The following is a 25,370-nucleotide window of genomic DNA, read 5'->3' as shown; positions in this document are numbered from 1 at the left end:
CTGCATGTCCCTGCAGGCATTTAAATGTAAACACTGCCTTTTAAGAAAAATACTTTAACTTATGTCCTCGTTTCATTGGTGTATTTTTCATGGTGTCTGATGGGAAAGCAATATCTTAATTTTCAGATGAAAAGTGTAATTTAAAAGCCATCATTATGCATATTTGTTTCACTTTTAAAGGAACACAAACATGTGTTCCTGACCCTATAGTGTTAAACTAACTAGCCCCATTGTCCACCTTAAATCTAGCAAAACTCGCCTTACTTCAAGCACCACGTGGGTCTGCCGTCGCTAGCTCCGCCCCGATCCTCCTCCATGGCTAAGATCATCAGAAGTGATGATCTCTGCCAATCCCAATGCTTTGCCATAGAAAAGCTTTGGATTGGCTGAGATTGTCAATTCTGCTGATCTCAGCCAAAGAAGCAGGACAGGGCTGAACCAAACTGCCTGGCCAATCAGCATCTCCTCATAGTAATGTATTAAATCAATGCGTCTCTATGGGGAGAATTCAGCGTCTCCATGCAGAGCATGAAGAAGCTGAACGTCAGTGGTGCACACTGCAGCACTGACCCAGGAAGCACCTCTGGTGGCTGTCTGAGGAGTGGCCAATGGAGGTGTCCCTAGGCTGTAATTCTCTGAAAAGGCAATGTTTACATTAAAAAGCCTGCAGGGACAAACTATATTCACCAGAACAACTACATTAAACTGTATATAGTGACTGACTATAGTGACCATTCCTCTTTAAATTAAAAATGTTAATTTTTGTTGTTCACAACATCAAGAAATGACATCCACAAATAGTGTTTATTTTATTTACTTGCAGTAACGGAAGGTTGCTTCAGCCTGCACAGGTATGTGATGTTTTAAAGGGGGTGATCATGATAATCTGTTACTTCATGATGCACTACGTGGACTACTCTATGATGTACCACCTTATAAGAGGCCAATCCGTCATAAAGCTTTACATAATATACAACATGCTGGAGGTAAGACTACTTTCGTTCTGGTATTTTACCTTTTATGTTTGTTATAGTAGAGATATATATATATATATATATATATAATATAATTTTTTTTTTATCCACTCAGGTCAGTGGGTAGTGCTGTATTGTGATCCTTTCTAAAATTTCTATAACATATTTTGTTTTTCTGCCATGTTACTTCTAGGTTGCAGATCGTCTCTTTTCTTCTTTTGGACAAGATATTTTGGATGCACTCTATTGGACAGCTACAGAGCCCAAGGAGAGAAAGCGAGCACACATTGGTGTTATTCCTCATTTCTTCATGGCTGTCTTGTATGTCTGTATCCTTATGACTAGTATAAAATATCTACAAGAGCCACAAAATATCCCTTCAGTGATCTGTTTTCATATTTTTCAGGACTAAATATAGATGTTTTCTAGACCAGTCAAGGCCAACCTTGGCTTTGCAGATAGCAGACTCTGTTCTTGTTAAGCTGAGAATAATGAGGAATGTAGTCCACAAACAGTTACTGTCTGAAGGCTATCCATCCCATGAAAACATTGACATTTCACAATCCAATGTACATCTTTTCTCTCAAATGTGTGCTTTACTTAAAGGAACACTCCAAGCACCATAACCACTACAGCTCTCTGTTATGGTGTTTGGAGTATGCCTTTAGAGGACACTCACACACATTAAATGCTGGTAAGTGGATTTGATAGGTTGGCCTCATTCTATGTTTTTTTTTCCTTTTTTCTCCAAGTCTCTCTACTCATTTTAAAAAGAAAACGTTTTCAGCATCATAAACCTATCTTTCAGCCATACCTTCCCTTTTGCATAAACCATCTTTCTGTTTAGCCTCAACATCAAGTCAGTAAGAGATCAGTGCAAGCTGAGTCACTGTAATGACTCCAGTCAACAGCCAATCACTGCCCTCTTAATATATTTTCCCTTGGCTCTGTAAAGTGGGATTTGAAATCTACACATAAGAGGACAGGGATTTGCTGATAGGGGAGTCATGTCGGCATGCTCTGATTGACTTATCTGTATTTGTACACTGTGTACTTTCAATCAAGAAGATTGCCTATAGAATGCATTATACAGAAGTTACCAGCACAAATATCTATTGCCTGAAATTCGGTATGAATGACCTTTTACTTAATTTCCTTAATTGCTTGCAGTTCTCCATGCCATCCTTATCCTGGTGCAAGCAACGACTCTTAATGTAGCATTTAACTCTCATAACAAGTCTCTGCTCACCATCATGATGTCCAACAACGTAAGTATAAAACAGCTGCTTCACCAAAGACCGCTTATTGTGATTACCAGATTTGGTCAAACGGCCGAATGTTTTGAAAATGATAATTGTTAGTAATGTTGATAAATTGTACAGACCTTTCTGCCCTTGTTTAAATATTGTTTGTTAATTTACCGGTTTCTGCTTTGGTGGATGTTCATAGTGTAGGTCTACTGAATTTCATGATTGAAATGTGTTATATTTTCATTAATAGTTTGTGGAAATCAAAGGGAGTGTTTTCAAGAAGTTTGAGAAGAACAACCTTTTTCAGATGTCAAACAGTGGTATGTATAACCATGGGCTACTTTTCCTTGGGGGTGGTGCAAACTGAAAACAGTCCACTTAGAGGCCATACCAGCACTCTGTTCCACCTATTTCTCAATATGATATTGCTTTATACCCGAATAGAATACAATAATAATACAATTTACTGTAAAATATTTAAAGGAACACAAACCTGTATTCCTGATCATATAGTGTTAAAATTATTACCTAGCCCATCCCCCTGCTCCCTGGCCTTCCCGTGCCTCCCTAAATATAGTGCTTGGCTGACATTATCAGTAGTGATGATCTCCAACAATCCCAATGCTTTCCCATGCAGAGTGTGTAGGCGTTGAACAGCCCCAGGGAGCACCTCTTGTGGCCATCAGAAGAGTGGCCACTAGACGTGTTCCTAGGCTTCAATGTAAACACTGCCTTTTCTCAGAAGAGGTAGTGTTAATAACAAAAAGCCTGCAGGGACATGGTATAGCACCAGAACTACTACAATAGGATGTAGTTGTTCGGGTAACTATAGTGTCACAAAAAAGAATACACCTATATACACACTAACTCTTAAAGGAAAAACAACAAAACTTCTTTGGTACATTTGTTGGTGTAAATCACTTTTGTTTCTGTTTATGTAACATTCTCCACACCTCCCCTGACTGACTCACCCATTCTCTCTATTAAAAAAAAAAAAAAAAAAAAAATTGTTTCATTTTCAATCTGATCTTAAAGCCCAGCAGGTTTACTTTAGAAGTTTTTATCTTCTGCTCTGTTAATTTAACTGTAATCACACACAAGAGGCCATTGCAGTTGTTAACAGAGGAGGAGATAGGAAATTCTAAATTAAACATAATAATGGAAGCTAAAAAATTTTAGATTCTTTTCAAGAATTGTGTAGGAAAGCGGTGGCAGTCTCCATAGGGGACCTGTGGGCTGCATGAATAAGGTGATTTAACTCCTAAATGATAATGAATTGGGCAGTGAGACTGCAGGGGCATGATCCGTACACCAAACGTTTTTCTCTGGAAGCCATCAGCAGAAGCTCTCAGACATTAATTATTGTTTATAACAACTAACACAAGTAGTATGGCTCAAAATAGTGGTGTGTATAAACATAGTAATACGTCTTATTTAAGGCACAGTATGGGGGTAATAAATCTTCCCAATGAAGAGGAGTTCAAGTAGGAACAACGTCTTTCAAAGCTGTAATAGGCAATCGTGTATAGGGGTAATGAATCTTGCCAGTGAAGAGTGGTTCAAATAGAAACACCGTCTTCAAAAGCTTTATTAGGCTAAAAAAATAATAAAAACAATAAATAAAAAAATGGCACAAGCACTGATTGCACTTACAAACATAATGCGCTGGACAAATGCACTATTCAGGCATAGAAGTCACTCCAATCTATGCTGCATCCAAGTGCCAAAAGCATACACAGTGTTCATCTGCAAGAGAAATGTTGCTGGATTTAGTCTATTCCAATACAACGCAGAGTAGCATGTGAACGAATGAAAGACAAATTTGAGTTACTCCTATTCCGACAGGTTTCCTTTTTTATATACCCCTTGTGTAACCCCCAAAAAGTAACCGTTGCGAAGGACACCAAAAGCAAAAAAGCTGCACATGTGCCGTGTGTAAATGGGCAGAAACAAATCATAACGTTCTTCTCTATGACGACCCAATATTTTCTCCTTAGTGTCTGTGGTAAAAATGTTTTACTTCTAATATTTAACAGCATGCATAGTCACATATGATCATATAAATCCTAAATTCGGGACATATTGTACCTTATCTTCAGCTTGTGCATGTGGAATAATATTTAGTAATAATAAAATGAAAATAAATGTGTGTATATATTACATGTATATATTACATTGCTAAACACAAATACACACACCAGTCAAGCCATAAGACTTGCTTTTCCCACAGAAATCTCACTTTAACAGTGCTCTCCCTACTGCAAGGGATTCTGGGTAGGCGTGCGCAAATGAGTGCAACAAAGAACCACATTTGTGCCTCATAGTTCTACTTTATGCATGGATTCCTTTGTCTGTGTTTGCTGTATACAACAGCTTTGAAACACAACTCAGGAAGAGGCTCAGAGCCAGTGAACCACTCATGGACAGCTGATTCATGTATAAAGTGGAATTATGATGATAAAATGTGGTGTGTGTGTGTGTATATATAAATATATGCCCAAGTACAGCTCCCCCTAGCACCCTTGCAAACACCAGAGAAGTACCATACTACAAGAAAAGAATTGCATATGGAAAATGGTTATGGATGAGCAGTTTATGGTGGCAAGTAAAAAAAAAAAATGGATAGAAGAATGAGCATATAGAAAGGAGGCATGGATAGGAAAACAAATTGTAGAAAAGTGGCATGGATGAACTGAGAAAGGGACATGAAAGAGGAAAGTACAAGGTGCATGGATGAAAAAAGGTGACATTAGAAGGATGACTGTGTATATACACCTCATCATTCACAGACATTCCACACAAAAACACCCCTGCATTTACACAAACGCTCCACACTAATGCAGCTGATTTTTTTTATCTAGTTGGCAGTTTGATTTGTTCCACACCCTATTTCTGTGTGTCTTTATGATTTAATTTCAGTATTTATTTTTTATGAGATACACTTTAATGCAAAACCTGTGCACACAGTCTCTTAGAATTGCATTTTTTTTTCAAATGCGACCATTTTCCCCAGAGTATCAATTCTAGCATGATAAACAATGTTTTTTTCCTTTGTTTTGTTTTAAATTATAATTTTTTGCTGTATCAGTAACATGAAGTATTATGCAAATCTGCTGACTTGCAATATTTCAAAAAGCGTCAGCTTGTGGATTTGTCACTCATTTATATGAGTCATAATAACTAGAGCATGTGTTGACACTTTTCCTTCTCTTGCAGATATAAAAGAGCGCTTCACCAATTATGTTCTGCTGCTGATTGTGTGTCTGCGGAACATGGAACAGTTCTCTTGGAATCCGGGTAATAATTTCATGGTTCAGTTTCCAGTTGATGGATAAATCCCCCAAAATAAATAAGTTAAATTAACCTGCTTTGTATGAAGGGAATTGCATAGGTAATTTTAATCGTGTTTAAATAAGTAATGGGCGTATTGCTGAATAAATGCAGTAAAGCATTGTGTATTACAGGAATAAAAAGATTGATGGATGGGGTAAACCATGGAAGTATTTGAACACTTTTTTACAATAAATTTATACACTTGTTTTCCTTCCTTCACCTTTAGACCACCTATGGGTGTTGTTTCCTGACGTGTGCATGGTAATTGCATCTGAGATCGCCGTGGACGTTGTAAAGCATGCCTTCATTACCAAATTTAATGACATCACTGCCGATGTACGTATACAGAACTAGTTTTCTCCACCAATTAATATAATTAGAACTTTGAAACAATATTATGACATAAAGGTAATACTTAAAGGAGTGGTTTGTGTGTCCTCTTCGTTCCCCTATGCTGTTATCCTGGGTCCCAAATAGTTGGTACTTGCACCTCCTGTACATGATGAGCCTCGCAGCTGCCCACAATATGTTTTTTCTGTAGTGGCATTGCATTGCACAGTGAGATGGAGATACCATGTGACATTATGAAGAGTCTAATAAAGATGTCTTGCAAAATGTACTTTAATATAAATTATATTACTCTAAAAGACTCTTCCATGCCAAGTGTAAACTTCATCTGTACATTGAGCTAGCGAAATGACTAGTGAACGAATTGATAAAGCAATTTAGCTGATAAACCTGTACGTTTTTGCTTTTTGGCAAACTCCTGTAAACTAAATGGTTGGTTGGCCCGGCGGATGTTTTGCATCCACTGCAGCACAAATTCTACATCTTGCAGTTGGCAGGTGAATATTTATTCTGAATAGCAAACAGAGCAAAAAATGGTGGTTACCGCTCTATACAGTAAATATGAATTGTGACAACACGTATGTGCACAGTATATAAAAAGTGTTGTATTAGAAGTATATACATACACTTTAAAATGAACTTTATCCAGATGAGTTTCTAAAAGAAAAAAGGCTCACATAGGGCAATATAATCAGTGATAAAATATACGTGTGATAATACCATCCTACGGTAAATATTTATTCTGCATTGTGGCCATCTTGGAGGCACAGAAAGGATCTTCAGGTAAGATGTTTAAATATAAAATGCGCTGGCTGGTGATAGTTGGCACAATGTAAAGATTTATTTTATTTATCTGGGTATAATATTCTACCTAATACATGTTATGGTTGAAAGTCCCTTTAAATGAGCAGTATGGTATTTTCTTTATTCTGTTGTCTTTATTTGGACTTGTATTTATTATGGAAGTCATGTGTAATATTAACTTCACTTTCACCCATTTTGTAAATTAATGGTTTGCTGTACTATAAAGACCTGCCCTTATCTAGTTTTTTGAGCCATTAATGTCATTATATTTGGAAAATAGGTTAAAAGCTGTAATTAGGAATATGAATGAGATTAACAGTAAAATGTATGTTAATATATCCTTTTAAATGGATTTCAAGTGTTTACCGTCAATCATCTATTTCTTAGCATATGATAGTCAGACTAATGAGGCAAAAAGCATTGTAATTAGCAGCTAAACCTGTAGAGGTTGTTGGTTTATATATGCTTCAGAAGTGGCATTAATGATGTTTTTGTGAGCCAGTACTAAAATTGGTACAAGTAGCCTATTTTTAAATTGCTCCTCAGTATCCACAAAAAACAGCTGTCACCTGAATTTTTTAAAAAAATAATAACAGTGTAACCCCGTCACCAATGAGCCTATGTGAGTCTCTTCTCAATTCTTTGCTGAATAGATTTTAGCAGAATGTTAATACAATCCATGGCAAATAACGGCATGTTAATGTATTAGTGGGATTAGGTTAAGTTTTTGTTTTTTATAAAAAGGAACATGCTTGCAACTTTTAGAGATAAACGTTTTATATATTGTCAAGTTATTCACAAAATAAAAGCAAGCTAAATATGTAAAACCTTATTGCCACACATTTATAAAATCAACTCCGAATGACAACGTGTTCAGTAAATCTTTTACAACAACTTGGTGATCTGAAGATGTAAACATTATTCTTAGTTCTTTGAGAGGCAAGAGTAGTCCTGATGTCGCAGCCTTGTTGGAACAGGATGGCCATCCACCAACCATCCACTACTCCATCCATCTGGACCATTCAGGGTTGCACGGCACTCTTCAGTGAACAGAACTGTTTGAAAATTAGTCTTCATGTATTTTTCTGCCCAATGCAGCCGTTTCTGCTTGTTAGCATTGGTTAGTGGTGGCCGAATAGAAGGTTTATGCACAGTTGCAAGACTCTGGAGGACTCTACAACTTGATGTCCGTGGGACTCCAGAGGCACCAGCAGCTTCAAATATCTGTTTGCTGCTATGTAATGGTATTTTAGCAGCTGCTCTCTTGATCTGATGCGTGGATCTGGCAGAAATCTTCCTCAATGAGCCTTTTATCTGCACAAACCTGTCTGTGCTCTGAGTCAGCCACAAATCTCTTAATAGTGCGATGATCACGCTTAAGTTTTCGTGAAATATCTAATGTTTTCATACCTCGTCCAAGGCATTAAACTTTTTCACTCTTTTCAGCAGCAGATATCTTCCCCATATTGCATGAAAATGGTGCTCTGCTTAAAAACACCCTCCTTTAGTAGTTTTTCCTTAAATTGGGCTCACCTGGCAATCTAATTATCACAGGTGTCCGAGATTGTTTTCAGTGATCAAAAGAGCCCTGAGACACAATGCCATCCATGAGTTAAACTGAAAAGCAAACTATTTAATCTTTGTGACACTTAAATAGAATTTGCATAATAATTTGGAACAGGGTGTAGAGATACTTGGTTCGGCACTGTTGAAATACGTGGCTCTCTTTAGTTGCTAAATATGCATATTTTAACCTATTTGTAAACTTCTAGGAAAGTCACAAATTATAGAGGCAATTACAATGCCTATTGTGACAAATAAGCTGATTGCTGTCTAGAATAGAGACGTGAAACACAAATGTAGAGAGAAGCGTGTGTAAAATAAATACTTCAGGTAAATGGAGTAATTGAATTTCTATATTGTTTGCTAGAGTAATTGTCAGCATATATTCAAATAATTATATGTATGGTCCATTATTTTCATAGACAACATGGTTTTCAAAACGTAACACAAAATTATATATTGGAAGAACTGGTTTGTTGGATCAGCTACAGTGTCCGTGCCTTAAGTATTGTACATATTAAAGAAAACACAAACACCATACCGTATATGTATAGCTGTGAATATACTTGATATTTTACATGCAGTGACCACAGACTGAGATTCAAAAATTGAGTGGCATGTGCACATTGGGCCCACATGCTAATTATTTGGGTCGTGAGACAAACCTCTGGAATGTGCTGTTTACTAGGGATGTGCATGGGCAAAAGGTTCAGTTCAGTACTTCAGCAGTTCGTCACTTCTGAAATTCAGGAATTCGAGACTTCCGCAATTCCCTAACCCCTACCCCTTACCCTTACCCTAACCCTGGTAGGGTTAGAGCTAGAGGCCGGTTGGGGTTGAGTGATATATTGGTGAGACTTTTATATGACTTTTTTATTTTATTATCCGGACGGATCAACCCCGGAGGATTACACCCCTACTTTATTCTGTTGTCGTAGCAAGACTTTTCTTTCTCTCTACTGTTTTATTATCTGCATAGGCCTACCTGTTGTCTCCATTTAGACCATTTGGTCTGGTTATTATTGTTATAGACTACTGTTATTAGCCCTAACCTCCTTCACATCTTTTAGGTGTACCTTTGCCAGTGCTCAATCTCTACGATGGGCTAAATATTTATTTGTAGATAAGTTACTATGCTTTCTAAACCTAATGCTCATTTTCCATCAACCTAACTAACCACTCTTTATTTTCCTGGCTTCAATGCAAATGTCTTACTCTCCTCTCTTGCCATCTCACCCATGCTCCCCTACAAAGTGCTCCTTCAGTGAGTGTACACAAGCTCTTTACCTTAGTATATCAGCTGTGCATGGCATTGTATATTACTGTGTGAGTGCATATTGAAAATGGTAACAGGTGGCTTAGGAGACCCAAAACTGCCTATACATGTAGAGCACCCACGCAATCCTGTGCATGGCCTTTTAAACTATTTGGTTAACATGTGTGCGCAGGTTACTTTGAAGTAAAACATTGGCATGCCTGGAAAATGCAAAACCAATTTGCTGCTCACAGCGCCATTTTAAGAGCACTTTTAGGGTTAGAACTTGCAATTAGAATATTGCAGCTTCTAACCATCAATTTAAAGTCAAAATCTTTTATTTTTGTTAAAGGATAATGTTACAAAAAGTATTAAGTGTAATAAGTGTATGGTTAGCAAATCCGTTGTGCTACAAAAAGAGATATATTATCACTCCCCCCCCCCCGTTTGCTGTTAAAATATTTTTTTTCTTTCGTCTTTCCTGAAGGTATACAGTGAATACAGAGCCAGCCTTGCCTTTGAGCTTGTAAGCAGTCGTCAGAAAAATGTAAGCATTCAAAACACTTTGAAAGTCTGCTAGTATTTAGATAACAATATCCCCATATTAAGTGTGTGCATGCATAAAAAATTCACAATTTCCTTTTTTAATTTAAACGATTTTTCTTTTTTACTGTTACAAAGACCCACATTCCTGATATAGCCCAACAAATAATTTAAACTTAGCTCTGCATCAACATGAAGGCACCGTCCCTTGTTTTTTGGAACTGGCACATAGGTAGCTGCATTATTTATAGACTGACAGCTCTATTATATCACATGCTTGGTGTTACAAATGCTGCAGCTCCCATTAGTCACCTTCTACATCAGTCTCTCCTACTAAGCGCTGCTATGCCTCAGTGAGGGAATTAATATTATTGTGAGATTAAATGCTGATTTTTTTTATATTTAAAAAAAAAAATGGTATTTGAGATGTAATAGTGATGTGTGTATTTTTATTTGTTTCTTGTTTTTTAGGCTTACACAGATTATAGTGACTCTGTGTCCAGGCGTATGGGATTTATTCCACTGCCGCTAGCTGTGTTGGTAAGCATATTTGTTACTCAAGCTTCTTTTGCAAAGCATTCATGCTAGATACCTACATTTATATGACCAAAAAAAATGCTCTTCTGCCAGAAGTGGTGGAAGTCTGTACGAATTCCATAGGTGGGATCCATCCTCTAATTCGATTTAAAGTGTATGCTTGGGAATTTTCTTTAAATTACATTGGGCCTAGTAGTACTTTCCATTTTCTGCATGGCAGTAGTGAAGCAGTTGTAAGTGATAATGGTGTGTCTGTAGATGACCCCCCACTGCGCTGACTAAAGGCAAAGTGCGTTAACTATACGTTTTAATGTAAACATTTGTAGGTAATAGATTACATTCAAATTACTTAGTATGGATCTTGATCTTAACGTCTGATCCACTTTTACAAGTTTGAACTCTAAAGGGTTTGTCTTATTTGTTTTTGGCATCCTTTTTTTACTAGAAGTTTTCAATAATCATGTTTCCTTTTTTAATTTTAATTTTTTAAATTTTTTTTTTATAACAGCTCATAAGGGTGGTGACAAGTTCCATAAAGGTACAAGGCGTGTTGGCCTACACATGTGTTGTCCTCTTCTACTTTGGGTAGGTTAAAAGTTAAATATCTCTCTATAGAGCTTCACTTTGTTTTACTGTAATCAAATGAAAATTGTACTGAATCAGGTGTCCACAGTATGCGAAAGAATTGTATCAATGTACAAACTATCATTTTTGGGATAAATTGTGTAAAAGTCCGTCACAATCCGTCACACTTGCCCATGTTGCTTGGAATTAGTTACTGTGGCACAGTGTCCATGATTTAACATTCCTGATAATTGGCTTTATCATATTTATATGCATATCAAAATATTCACTCCTAAGAGTAAAAATAGAGTGCTTAAAGTTCTAAAGTGGATAGCCACTCAAAACACTCAAATGTAGGAAAACCCTCATACCCACACACAGATAAAATGTATATCCATTACATATCATTTTATTAGGGGTAAGAATAATTGCATTTGCACTTTTATAACATTTGTACGATCATATTTATTACTTGGCTGCTACTCCTTAGTATTAACGTAGTATTCAGTTAATATTTATGTTGACCCTCTGGATGCAGGGAGAGTGATCTCCATATTGTCTACGTGGAATATATTGCCGAGTTGGTAGTAATTTTTCTTTTTTTTTTTTTTTTTTAAATCTGTACCCCATTAATCCTTATAAGGGAGATGTGGCTTATCAAAAGCCAGCGAAGTATGGGTTTTGAAAGCTTAATACCATACATCTTATTATTATTGAATTAGTTTATTGTATGAATATACTTAGCATTACCATTGAAGCAATGTAGTTTTTTGCATCCACGTTTTTATTTGTCGATTGAAGTAAATAGTTTACTGCACCCAATACACACCACTTTACAAATTCATAGCAAAAAATAACTGCACCAGTTTTACAAATGGAGATGTGTGAGGGTTATACACTGTCTGGTAATGCTCTGAAATTCATATAATATGGGATTAAACCTTGTTTACCTGGAACTGATACACAGCAGAAATGCCAATATAAGGGATTGTCCCTCCCCCCCCCCCCCCCCACCACAGTTTTTCCTTTCCCTTAGAACAGTGGAAGTAATATCTGAATGTTACTCAGCAGGTGTGATGAAAGTCCAACAGCTTTAGATTTCTACAGAAAATTGGCTAACTTTGTGAAATGGTGAAAATGACTCAAATAAACCATTTAATCTTCATTGTCTGGCATGCTGTGAAAGTGTAGTTGGAAAGATTTCTCTACATCTCCCGGAGGAGTGATGAATGTCAAAATTCAGAAAGCTTCCAATATAAAAACGTACAAACAGACTCTAATAGTGAAAAAGATATAAAGAGAATATTAATTTTACTCGCTTTAAAAAATATATTTTTTAGATTCCTAGATTCATTAAATAATAAGAGCTTATATTTACTTTAAGGATTAGTAATCAGTAGTGTAAATAAGATAATTTTAATTGGTCTTTTAGTTGCTATTAACCGCGTAATGGGTGTGCACGTGTTAAAAATATAATTTCTGGCCTATGTGGGCATTATATAGACTGGGGGAAAAAAACAATTGTGTCCATCAAGTTCAGCATTTCTCACATTTGTTTTCGCTGTTGATCCAAAAGATGGCAAGAAAAGGTGATTTCCAATTTTGCAACAATCTAGGAAAAAAAAAATCCTTCTTGACACCCAGAAAGGCAGTTAGATCTCTCATTGGATCAATAAGCTGTTACCCCACATATTAAAAATGATATCTTTGAATATTATGTTTTTGCAAGTATTCGCCCAGTTGTTATCTTGCTTCAGGCTTGTGTGTCACATCATACTGTTTGTTCCTGTTTTACCTGCTAAAAAGCAGAGCAATCAAAAAATAAATTGTACCTTTACTCGTGATAAGTTTGTCAGTCATTACAAATGTGAATTCAGCTATGGAACTCATATAATGGATATATGCAAGGAACCAGCAGTGTCTTACCAAATCTCCAACCTGAGCAACATCTAGAACTGATCAGCACTACTCCTTGTAGTTTGCGGTTTCATCCCATGTCCTACATCACTACAGTGTAAGTCACTAGGGATTTGTGCTGGTCATAGCTGACTTAAAAGAACACTAAAGCGTTAGGAATGTAAACATGCTTTAATTTCCCTGCACAGAGTCCCCACCCCCTCTTTATTTTAACTTTTTTCCAGTGCACGATCATCTCTCAGCGCTGCTTACCTCTCCCCCTCCCATGATGTCATGGAGGAGCCCTGGCCACCTCTGGTGTGGTGCAAACCAATGCTTTTTTTAGAGGGGGACGTGATGCGCATGCTCGCAAGTGCAGCGTGCACATCCATGCCTCTCCCAGGAAAGCATTGAATCAAGGCTTTCCTATGGCGACTTCCTTGTCATGTGACCTAGTTTTATTCTGTCAGTGCAACGGATGTGCCTCCAGTAGCTGTCAGTGTAGCAGTCTCTGGAGGGGAGTTTAGCCATTCAAGAAAAACTAACTTTGTTTAAAATAGTTTTACTTTTAATAGTTTAATTGACTGGACCACTGCAACCAGCCAACTTCATTGAAATGAAGTAGCTTCTGTGACTTTAGTGGTCTTGTAAGCACAACTTCTTCACAATTAGGCAACTCTTCACAATTAGGCAACTTTAATGTTATGTCATTAGTTTAACACAATTTGACTGTGAAAGGTAGTGTGAAGCGGGCTCTGGTAATGGAGTGGATTGCTAATAATGGGGAAGGAGTTGTCTCGTGTAGAAGGTTAGTGGGAAGTGGGAGTGCTAGAACAGGGTTAGTGGGATGGAGAAAAGTGTTCGCTTCTCATGGGGAAGGTCATGAATATATGTGTGAATATGTAAATGTACCTCTCATTCGTATGCACTGACACTCCATGCCTTGTATAAGGTGGTGCATAGGTTCTAGGACTGTATTTAGTAGTTTTTGTTGTGTTTAATACAGCCTGAAAAGTGGGCAAATGCTGGCAAATACCTTATTTAGAAAATATTAACTGTGATTTAAATAAATGTATCCAAATATAGTATAGTTGAGCATTTCAAGGAAACTTATCAATCCCAAGCGTATAACGTGTACCCTTTGCAAGCCCTCACATTCTAACCCCGCCCAGACTGTCTGTGGCTGTCCAATCACAGGCTTCCCAATGCAGCTCAATGAGAAGTCTTTGCAAGGAAGGTGCTCTGAGCAATTGCTGCATTTTGAGTTTAGCTCCACTGAGCTAACCAAACCAGGAAGTAACAGAACCTGTTATCCAATTGAATGCCAGGGGGGAAGGGACCAGTTTAATTTATACAATTGCGGGGGGCGGAGCTTGGCCAGCAAGCGGACAGGTCGTGCTCTGCCTGAGCTCCTGCCGACGAGCGCACGTTCTGCGGTTTAGCCTGGGTTGGAACGCCACGAACCTCCAATAAACCGCATCACTACACCGGGGAGCACCAACCGAACCTGGCGATACCAAAATCGAAACCCAGGCGTACCGGGAACCGCCACGACGGAATGAGGCCTACCGCAGGCGGTAGTGGGGAATGGCGGCCGCTTCCCCGCCAACCGCACACGATTGCACAAGAGCGTGTTCAGCAACCCCCCCCCCCCTATGGACCGGTGGGGGTTATCCCGGTCCCCACCAGACGGAGTGCCTCCCACCCCACAACCCATGATCCAGCCAGCGACATTAAAGAGCAATGTGGGGCGCGAGGCCTCTAAAATGGCGGACACGTCTGCACCAGATACAAGAGACGAACTCCAACCTGACAGGTTGAGACCCAGCGAGAGCAAGAGAGACCCGATCGATGTAATTTTCGACAATTTCTGGGCCCAATTACTGACCCGCATTCAAACAGCAGAGCCAAGTCACGGAAAGACCATGACACAATCAGCCCCGGCAGGGAAGAGACCGGGAATGATGTCTCCAGGCGGTCGGGGACCCCAATCCACGGACTCCCGTACAAGGGGCCCTACTAGAGCTAAGGGGAAAGTACCCCACAGGTGCCAGTCCCACCGACGGAGGGTTGCAATCCGCAAAATACGACAACCAGAAAACAAGGCCCACTGTAAAACCCCGACAGGGGAGACCCCGGACCACACCGGAAACCGGGCTTATGGCGAAAGGACACCAGCTCTCAAGCGGTACCAGGGTAAAAGGCTACTAGTGGCGCACCAGGGTCCCAACAAGCCCTCGAGATTACTGGACTCGATTTCCCCCTGGAGGCCCCGGGCTTGGGGCGCTCCGATCACGCAACAAGAACTCACCAAACCGACCTGGACAGACTTTGCCCTAACCCCAGCATCACAGATCTGGTGTATCCAGCTCCAGTGGCTCGGCAATACAAGCCCCTCTGCAGGCATCGGCTAGTGGACCCGGTCGACAATTAGCAGGAATCCCACAGACCTGATGGACTTAAGGGACACAAGCCTGCCAGTGGTACAACCCTGCTCTTTCACACCCCTTAGGGGCCATATCCCTGACAGTTGGTCGTAGCTAGATGTTTCCCTAGCCGATCAGAGCGGTCTAATGCATAACAGTTTTGCTTTTATTCGCATGTTTCGCTTAAGCTTTAAACGCAACTACTTAACTTAAAGAGTGCACTTAATAGGCTCAATAGGATGCCTAACATGTTATGACCTTTACCTTTAGTAACATGGATTATCTAACCCTTGTCTAGATTGGGCTTATGTTAGAATTATTAGTTGTGATGTTTGGTTACCACAACTGACACAGTTGTCGGTTTAGGCTCGTAATGCCAAATTGCCAGAGGACAGGGTATTAGAATACAATTCACTTTGATTTTCTAGCCTGTACAACATTAAAATGTGATGTCGGAGAGGACCACCTAATGGCTCAGAGCCATCACAGCCAGCCATTCTGCAACTGCATACTGAACCACCAGGCTATTGTGTGCATTTTGCAAGCAACACAGTTTCCCTCTTTAGAAAATAATTTAAGCTAATTTAAAGGCACACTGACATTATTTTATTTATTGTTTTGCCTTAAATCCTATTTTGTTGGTCAGTTTGTTTCACATCTATGCAAATCTGCAAAGCTTATAACGTGATCTATCAATGCTAAATTTTATTTTATTTCATGTTTATTTTTTGTCTAAATCTATTAACACTGTCGTTGAAATGTATAGCATAGACAGGTTGTAACTACCAGAATTAAGCTGCACAGCATGTTTAGCCAGACACAGCTAATCACTACATAGATACGTAAGCTTGAACAAACAACATGCACTGTTATCTATCACTTTTATAACCTGCCTGAAGTTAATCCAGTTTTGTAATTTTTTCAAAATTCAGCCTAGACATAATTCATTGTTACGCATTTAAAAATTTAAAAAAATGTGCAAAGTTTTTCCACTGCCTATCTGATGTACACCTGTATTTCATTATGCATACTCTAGCTGTTGTGGCACGGTGTGCTATATGTATATCTTCATGCACAAATAAAATACAGAATTTAATTTATACAATTGCCCATTTCTATTTATAAAATGGAGATTAAAAAAAAAGTACATGCTCTTCACACAACGCTTTTCAGCAAGCTAGAGTGCTTCAGTGGTCTGGAGTGTTTCTTTAATGTTTGTGTACCTTATTCTCTTAGCTAAAATGGAGTGTAGCTGCTGTAACAATCTGCACACAAGAAGGTCTGGTAGGTGGCCACTCAGTAAACTTTCACAAATGGATTGTGACTCCACACAGAGTGGTGCTTTCTAAACAAAGGCTGGTAGCATTCAGATGAACAGTCACTGTTTTTATTCGATGTACCAGATAAATTTGGGTTTTGTTTTCTTCAGAATCTGTGCTGAGGGAGAGCAGGAGGGGAGAGAGAGCAACGGCAGGGATGTTTATAGTGAAACTCTGACATTAGAAATAAACATTATTTTTAACATTATTAGTCAATTTATCACTAGGAGTTTTAAAATGAATTGTAAATGTGAGTCATGATTTGGTGAAAGTGTATTTTGTTGTTTTTTTTTTTTTCCATCGCTTTCTCTTGTTTTGGACATACAAACAATACAATAATTAGACAAGTAGAAGATCAAATATATATAATATACAAAACATAGTGTAGGAAAAAGAAATCCAACTCTTCAGAAGTCCAAGTTCAAATCATAGATTGACTTCCTCTCTCATAGGACAGGTACCTGGGAAAAGTGCTTAACTAAATTCACTCCCCAACGTTTGCCTTTTCCTCTAGTTTTATAATGGACATAAACTCCCCGAGTTTTCCATTGTCCATTTTTGTATTTAATTTATTCTGTTAGTGAGGCCTTTAAGGTTGTATGTTCAGTCTGGCATACTATTCTCCGATGTCCGGAATCTCCATGTAGAGAGAGACACAGCAGAAAAAAAGCACACTTTGTAAAACAAAAATTAGATATATCAAGCCTGACCTTCATAATGCAATTAGAATTCCTGGTTAGAATTAACTGATGGCAAGCCCCCACCCTCATCTGTTGTTCACATTTCTAGAAGCAAAAAGAGTTGTAAAAAAAAAAAAAAAAGCCATAGTTTGTAACATCTATATTAAAGGGACACTCCAGTGCCAGGAAAACGATCCGTTTTCCTGTCACTGCAGGTCCCCGCTCCCTCCCATTCCAGGTTGTTAAAACCCTTTCCGTGACTTACCTGTATTTAGCGCCGATGTCCCTTGGCGCTGGTTCAGGGTCCACCCACGCTCCTCCCCCTGCCGACGTCATCCGGTGGGGGAGACCTCCCCCTAGGAAAGCATTGAAAGATGCTTTCATATGGGGAATTTAGCAACGCTGGAGGTCCTCGCATAGCGTGAGGATGTCCAGCGACGCTATAGCACAGAAAATATGTGCTATAAACCAGGAAGTGCCCTCTAGTGGCTGTCTACTAGACAACCACTAGAGGAGAAGTTAACCCTGCAATGTAAATATTGCAGTTTATGAAAACTGCAATATTTACAGCTGCAGGGTTAAGGGTAGTGGGAGTTGGCACCCAGACCACTCCAATGGGCAGAAGTGGTCTGGGTGCCTGGAGTGTCCCTTTAATACGATTTTCTTTCAACTAAAGTTAAAGGGACACTATAGTCACCAGAACAACTACAGCTTATTGTATTTGTTCTGATGAGTCAAATCAGTTTGTTTAGGTTTTTTTCAGTAAACACTGTCTTTTCAGAGAAAAGGCAGTGTTTACATTACAGCCTAGGGACATCTCCAGTGGCCACTCCTCCGATGGCTGCGCTTCTGCATGGAGACACTGAGCTTTTCCTCATGGAGAGACATTGAATCAATGCATTTCTATGAGGAGATGCTGATTGGACCAGGGCTGTGTTTGGCTTGTGCTGGCTCTGCCCCTGATCTGCTTCCTTAACAATCTCAGCCAAGCCAATGTATTCCTATAGAAAAGCATTGTGATTGGCTGAGAACACCACCTCTGATGTCAGCCAAGAAGACAGTTCAGGGGCAGAGCCAGCAGCAGACTGGATAAAATGTACGATTTTACTATATTTATGGGGACAATGGATGCTAGATGGTGTTTTTAACACTATATTGTTAGGAATACATGTTTGTGTTCCTGACCCTATAATGTTCCTTTAAGTCACATTACTGTTATTTTAGAGGGGAAAAGTGGGGAAGAGTGTTATGGTTTTTTTGTTTTTCTTGTTTTTTTCCACTATTTAGAAGTGAGGGTAAGATAATTGTCCATAGTTTACATCATGTCATGATAGACATTTTTGATTATTTGAAACTCTGATTTCATTTTCAATATTGCAGGTTAATAACATTAAAAGTTCTTAACAGCATTGTTTTGCTGGGAAAGTCTTGTCAGTATATCAAAGACGCAAAGATGGATGAGAAACTGTTCCAGCCACCTGCTACCACCATGCAGGGAAAGACACCTAAGAAAACCCAGAGTGCATCAAAGACAAGTCAAGGTTATTTTTAATGTTTCTTACTGAATATGTGTTTGCTCCACTCTATTCCACTTAAAAAATGTTGACTCTCAAATCATGCTGTGTCCTTTAAAGGGGAACCCTATAGTCACCAAAACCACGTTAGCTTGGTTTTGGTGTGTAGTCCATGCCCCTGCAGTCTCACTGCTCAGTTCTCTGCCATTTAGATGTTAAATTACTTTGTTTATACAGCCCTAGACACACCTCCCTGCATGTAATATGCACAACCTTCCTAAACTCTTCATGTAAAGTGAGTTCTTATGTTTTACACTCCCTTTATTGCACAGTCTGTTTAATTTACAATTTCTTATCTCCTGCACTGTTAATAGCTTGCTAGACCATGCAGGTGCCTTCTGTGTGTGATTAAAGTTTCATTTGCTGAGCAGAAGATACAAACTTCTAAATCAAGTTACATCTGATTGAAATGTAAACCTTTTTTTTTTCTGGCTAGGGCTGCTTAAACAGAAACAAAAGTGATTTAACTCATAAATGGCATAGAAGTGAGCAGTGAAACTTCAGGAAGCATGATCTATACACAAACTGTTTAAGCTAAAGTTTGTTTTGGTGTTCCTTTAAGAACATGTTACAATAGTTACATATTCCTCGACAGTTGTGAAAGGATTGAATAAGCAATCTAGTAATTCACACTCAGCCATTGGCTTGACTAGCTCCAAAAACGCCATATAATCGTAAATCCTAGAAATAATAATGCACACACCAAACTTTGGTTGACTGTGTTTATAATTATGTTCATGGCTGTGCATCTTACCGAGCTCCTAGATAAGTTCATAAAAATGGAGACTTTCATCTAGGTCTGCCTCTCAAAGGGTAACGTTAAGTGTCTCTAAAGTTCCTTGTCACAAATCTGGGTGACTACTTCCATTGACCATATCCCCATAACTATTACAAATTGTTTTGCGCCTGGACATATGAAGCCCAGCCCCTTGGACCCACACACTAAAAGGACACTATAGTCACCAAAACAACTTTAGCTTATTGAAGCATTTTTGGTATATAGATAATTTCCTTGCAGTGTCGTTGCTCAATCCTCTGCCATTTAGGAGTTAAATCCCTTTGTTTATGAACCCTAGTCACACCTCCCTGCATGTGACTTGCATAGCCTTCCTAAACACTTCCTGTAAAGAAGCAGCTAATATTTACACTTCATTCATTGCAAATTCTATTTAATTTAAAATGTATTATCCCCTGCACTGTTGATAGCTTGCTAAACCACACAGAAGCATTCTGTGTATGATTAAAGTTCGCTTTAAAGAGCAGGCAATAAGCACTTTTAAAGTAAGTTACATTTAATTGAAAGTGAAACCATTTTTTTTTCATGCATGGTGTGTGAGTCACAGCCAGGGGACAGAAACAAAAGGGTTTTAACTCCTAAATTGCAGAGATTTGAGCAGTGAGACAGCATGATCATGATCTATACACTAAAAATGCTTCCTTAAGCTAAAGTTGTTTTGGTGACTATAGTGTTCCTTTAACCAATCCAACATGTGATGACTGAGAGCACAGGGCATGGGTATACAGCAAACTGTAGGAGAATTGGGATCTTAACCCCTTAAGGACCAAACTTCTGGAATAAAAGGGAATCATGCCATGTCACACATGTCATGTGTCCTTGAGGGGTTATTTTGGACCTGAACAGTCCACTACAACAGGTGTGTCCATACTTACCGTATTTATTCGAGTATAACGCGCATTTTTTTTTACCGATTTTTAATTTAAAATTAGGGGTGCGCGTTATACTCGAATAAATATACCTCCCAGGACCGCCGGGCTCATTACAAGCCCGGCGGTCCTGGGGGGGCGGGCAGCAAGCGTTTACTCACCTCCGTGCAGCTCCTCCAGCTTCCCAGTGTAAATCTCGCGAGACCCGCGGCCAGCTCTGACGCTCTGACGTCGTCAGAGCTGGCCGCGGGTCTCGCGAGATTTACACTGGGAAGCTGGAGGCGCTGCACGGAGGTGAGTAAATGCTTGCTGCCCGCCCCCCCAGGACCGCCGGGCTTGTAATGAGCCCGGCGGTCGGTATTATCGAGCACCCACTCGAATATTTATTAGAGTATAACAAGCACCCTAATTTTAGATTAAAAATCGGTATAAAATTTTATACCGATTTTTAATCGAAAATTAGGGGTGCGCGTTATGCACGTGTGCGTGTTATACTCGAATAAATACGGTATTCTTCCGGTTACGGATTGAATTCAGTTGCCATTAAAAAGTGATAGTTGCAGGATCTGTTGCACTAATAATTGAATTGACTTTATCCTGCCTTCAATTTAGGAACCCCTACAGAAGAAACTGTCTGTGCATCTGTCACCAGCCAACCAATGCGGCAAGCAAGTACAACGCCACTTCTCGTGGAGAGCAACTCTGACCAGCTCCTGACCACGCCAGACGGGGAAGAGAAAGATCTCACACAAGAGAATTCTGAACTAAAACACAGATCTGCTAACAAGGATTTGCTAGATATAGACAGGTTTACCATCTGCGGAAACAGAATAGACTAATGTTATCAGGATGATCTGCAGAGTAACCTCAGAAAATGGTTACTCCGCATTTGATTATTTATTTTTTCAGTTTTTATTTTTTCTAAATTTGTTTTTTTAAATTATTTCAACAAATAAAACTTCCCTTCCAAGTTATATGAAGATCTGGAGCTGACTAAAACAGTCTTTGTATATTTTAATGGAGCTGGGAATGGCAAGCTTTTTTTTTTTTCTTTTCTTTTAATTACAAAATGTCAGTTATGCTTGCCTAAGCTTGTAATATTGCTGTTATCGAAATAAAATCATTTGGAGTGGGAGAGACTTTGCTTTGCAGAGCAGCGCATTGAACAATATTTTTAATTTCTTTGAGGATTCATAAAGAATGCAGGACAACGTAGAGAGATCACACTATTTTAAAAAGTGTACAGCCTTGATAAAAACAAAAATCACAAGAGACCTTAACTGATTATCGTAATACAGGATAAATTTTTAGGCCATGATCACATGCCTTAAAAACATAATATATAAATTAACCACAGTGATATCGGAGTGTTGGGTTGCATCCATTAGAAAATGTATAAGTCTAGTGTGGCCTACACCACACAGATTTTGTCATATTTTGTATGTTATACAACCAAATAAACATAAAACTAAAGAAAGATCATACTTTAAGAACAGTTCAGACACACACGGAGCATCATCTGATTACATATGCAAACTTCACATCTAATTCTTTATCTAGTTGAAGGTAGCCAGGTCTGTACCCCAACTTCAACTTATGGAAGTCAATGTTGGCTTGAGTATATCGACACAGACACTGGCATAGTCATGTTATCGCTCCAATTTATGTGTATATATGTTGGATTGTGATCTATATATCTCCGTGCAAAGCAGGGACTGTTTTTAAAGTCATATTAAAATGTTATATGTTATATTGTGGTGCATGCAAAGAGGACTTTGATGTAAATCTTTCCAGATTACTGTTTGCCAGGCAATTTTAAAGACCGATTTGGAAAGTTGTGATTTTTTTCCTCCCTCTTACACTATATAATACCAAGTTTTAGGTGTTGAGTCCACACAGCCTGACTGCAAATTTGTACCAGTAAAATATATATAAAATGAATTTCATTAAATGAGCTATAAGGCAGAACAGGCATGCTCGGGAAAGTTATCAAAGTGGATTATTAGTTTACAACATATACCCTGGAACAAAGCCAACTTCGGGCACTCCAGCTCTTATGGACTACATGGTATTTAGCCTGGCACTTGGTCCAACTGTACAGCAAAATGAATTCCAGAGATTGCCGATGCCAACTGTCCTTTGTATAGTGTTGTCAAAATAGCTTCTATGGGAAAAGATTTGCACTTGAATAATCCTGTATCTGGTGAATATTGCATATATGTATAGTTCACTGTTAAAGGGCTCACTCAAGCTGTAGCAGAGTTTTTAGCCTATTGGCGGAATGCTAGTTTCAATGGGTCTAATGATTAACAATTGCTGGAAAGTTTCCTATAGAGAGAGAGAGAGAAAAAATAAAGTAACCGAAGTATGCTATAGTTTAGCCAAATCTTGTTTGCTAGTAAGACATGGCTTGCTTACTTCTTTTAACAACTTCCCCGAACCTGTGTTCCATGATAAGTTGAATGCAGAAGCTTCTGTAAAAATCCAGATTGGAAAAAGTTAAGCTCACATGTAACCAAGACGATGGCAAATATCCAAATGGGCTCATGATTTAGAACAAAATGATTATACGGTAGGGAATTTACTTATGTCTGCTTTTTGGGGGGATTTCAGAGTATGATGAAGGAAGTGGAACTTAGAAATATTCATTTTTTTTTTTTTTTTTGGAAGACTATTGCTTATTAGCAGTTTAATTCTCCTTATTTTTATAATTCTGAAATTAACAAAACTGTAAAATAAAATGTGTTGAGTGTCCTGATCTTAATCTTTCTTTAGAATTTAAGGAATAAAAGAAAAGTCACTGGTAATAATCTCTTACCATACATTGGGTTTTTTTTTTTTTTTAGGCACCCCATCATCCAGTAGAATCTATCTTTAAACACCACTGCTGTTGTGAATTAAGTTTGCCACTAAGTTGGGCCACGACTTTGCATTCCAGCTGTTTTGGATCAGATTTCCCATATGATCAGCTAGCCAAATTGTTGGTTATAACTAATCTCTAATGTGGTTCTGTCTCTAAGATGTTGACTGAAAAAACAATGTTCAAACATTTAGGTCGTACATTCAGATATTCATACAGCCTAAAATGTAAAAGGACAATAACCCAAGAATATATATTGTACAGGTCATTGTTATTATGATAACTCAATTGGCTGATGCACCTTACTTAGTAATTTTTCTGAAATCTCAAGGTCAAATGTTGAAACACCTCTGGCTCAAATCAACCTTTCATCCTTTTGAGTAGGAAGCCTGTTAATCCCTTAATATTAACATAGTAAAAGCTTTCGTGCACTCTTCTGAATTTCAATGTGATATTGAAGCACATGACTGTTATTGTAAATGAAATGCAAAGTGTGAACCATTTAATCCTTGTTATATTACCTGAATGTTACTAGCAACGATGCACAGGGTGATGTCTCACGCCTGGCAGTGCCAAAAAATAAAATACTATTTACTGTTTAATGCAAAAATGTTTGACGTTACTGGCCATTTAAATAATTTGTCATTTCGTAACAAAATAGATCAAATAATCCAACATTTTTAAAATGACTTTGTCACCAGTTTTAGTCAAAGTTGTTGAGGAATCTTTGTTGGTGTACAGAAGTATAGACCAATGTCCTGTGGGCACTGTTTATATTCTGCTGATCTAAACATTCTACTTCCTCCTTTCAGCAAAATGAAATGCCATAAAGGTAATCTGTTCAATTAGAGTTACTGGCATCACCTTGCAATTTCAAAATGATGTCCTAAATGTTAAAATGGTAAATACAGATTAGATAGATGAAATTGGTAATATCATAGGAATATTGTTGGGAAAAAAAAAAAAAATGTTATGGAAAGAAAAGTGCATAATTGGTTCTGGGATTACCGATCCTGTTTTGGAACTGTAAGGACCAGTATAACCTGTAGATGGTGACTAAAAAAACTCTACTTATTTATTCAACTTCTGCTACTCCCAAACTGTACAATCAGGGTACTTGGATACGAAGTGTGCATAATGGCAGGAGTGTAAGTTCCCCATCATTAAATATAATTACAGATGCTGTAAATAACTATTTTATATATATATTCCTTTTATGTTTGTTTCGATGTTTACCTGCTTGATTGCGTATGTGATCTTCAGAAAACAAGACCTGTTACTCTGAAATATCTAGGTACTGTTTTCCTACTACAGTGCAATCTACATTTTGAAACTGCATTTGCCATTATGTTATTATCCAACATCTAACAGGCTCAATATCATGGATAACCTGTTTTACGACCGTTGCATTGCCAAAGCTTGGATATCACCATTTTAGAAGAATATTGTACTCTTGGTTTGCATAACTTTTGAAATTCAGATCTTAAAGGTGGACTTTGTGTTGTTTGAATTGAATCTCAAAGTGAGTTGTTTGAGGGACTGTGTCTTCACCTCAGTAATAAAAATTTAAAAAAAATTGACTTTGTCCACAGCAAAATCCCTAAAAAGTACTAAATAAAATGTAAAATTGATTGATTTTTGTGTAAATTAAAATTGGGGTGCGGTTAGAAAATATTTTGGTGATATCCTGGCTGAAGAAACATAAATTATTTGTTTTAATTCTGTTGGAAATCAAATTGTGTAAAGGTTTTATAAGAACACCTTGTAAAACTATAAATA

At 38.2% G+C, this 25,370-nt stretch overlaps 1 protein-coding gene across 2 annotated transcripts in view; it reads left to right on the top strand.

Annotated features, from left to right (window-relative positions):
* TAPT1 (transmembrane anterior posterior transformation 1) overlaps positions 1–23,087 on the top strand; it is a 61,786-nt gene extending 38,699 nt beyond the window's left edge. For both annotated transcript variants that reach the window (XM_063457806.1, XM_063457805.1), the window contains exons 4-14: positions 824–986; positions 1,168–1,303; positions 2,145–2,242; positions 2,475–2,544; positions 5,441–5,521; positions 5,784–5,893; positions 10,015–10,074; positions 10,542–10,610; positions 11,116–11,192; positions 18,873–19,033; positions 21,344–23,087. In XM_063457806.1, coding sequence (XP_063313876.1) covers positions 824–986; positions 1,168–1,303; positions 2,145–2,242; positions 2,475–2,544; positions 5,441–5,521; positions 5,784–5,893; positions 10,015–10,074; positions 10,542–10,610; positions 11,116–11,192; positions 18,873–19,033; positions 21,344–21,570 — 1,252 coding nt within the window. In that variant the 3' untranslated portion in view covers positions 21,571–23,087. The remainder of the gene's footprint in view (positions 1–823; positions 987–1,167; positions 1,304–2,144; positions 2,243–2,474; positions 2,545–5,440; positions 5,522–5,783; positions 5,894–10,014; positions 10,075–10,541; positions 10,611–11,115; positions 11,193–18,872; positions 19,034–21,343) is intronic.
* The last annotated feature ends 2,283 nt before the right edge of the window (positions 23,088–25,370 follow it).

The sequence above is a fragment of the Pelobates fuscus genome, chromosome 6 (genome assembly GCF_036172605.1).
Source record: "Pelobates fuscus isolate aPelFus1 chromosome 6, aPelFus1.pri, whole genome shotgun sequence".
NCBI classification, from domain to species: Eukaryota; Metazoa; Chordata; class Amphibia; order Anura; family Pelobatidae; genus Pelobates; species Pelobates fuscus.
Note: the sequence above shows the minus strand (reverse complement) of the source record. Positions and strands in the feature narration are given on the sequence as shown.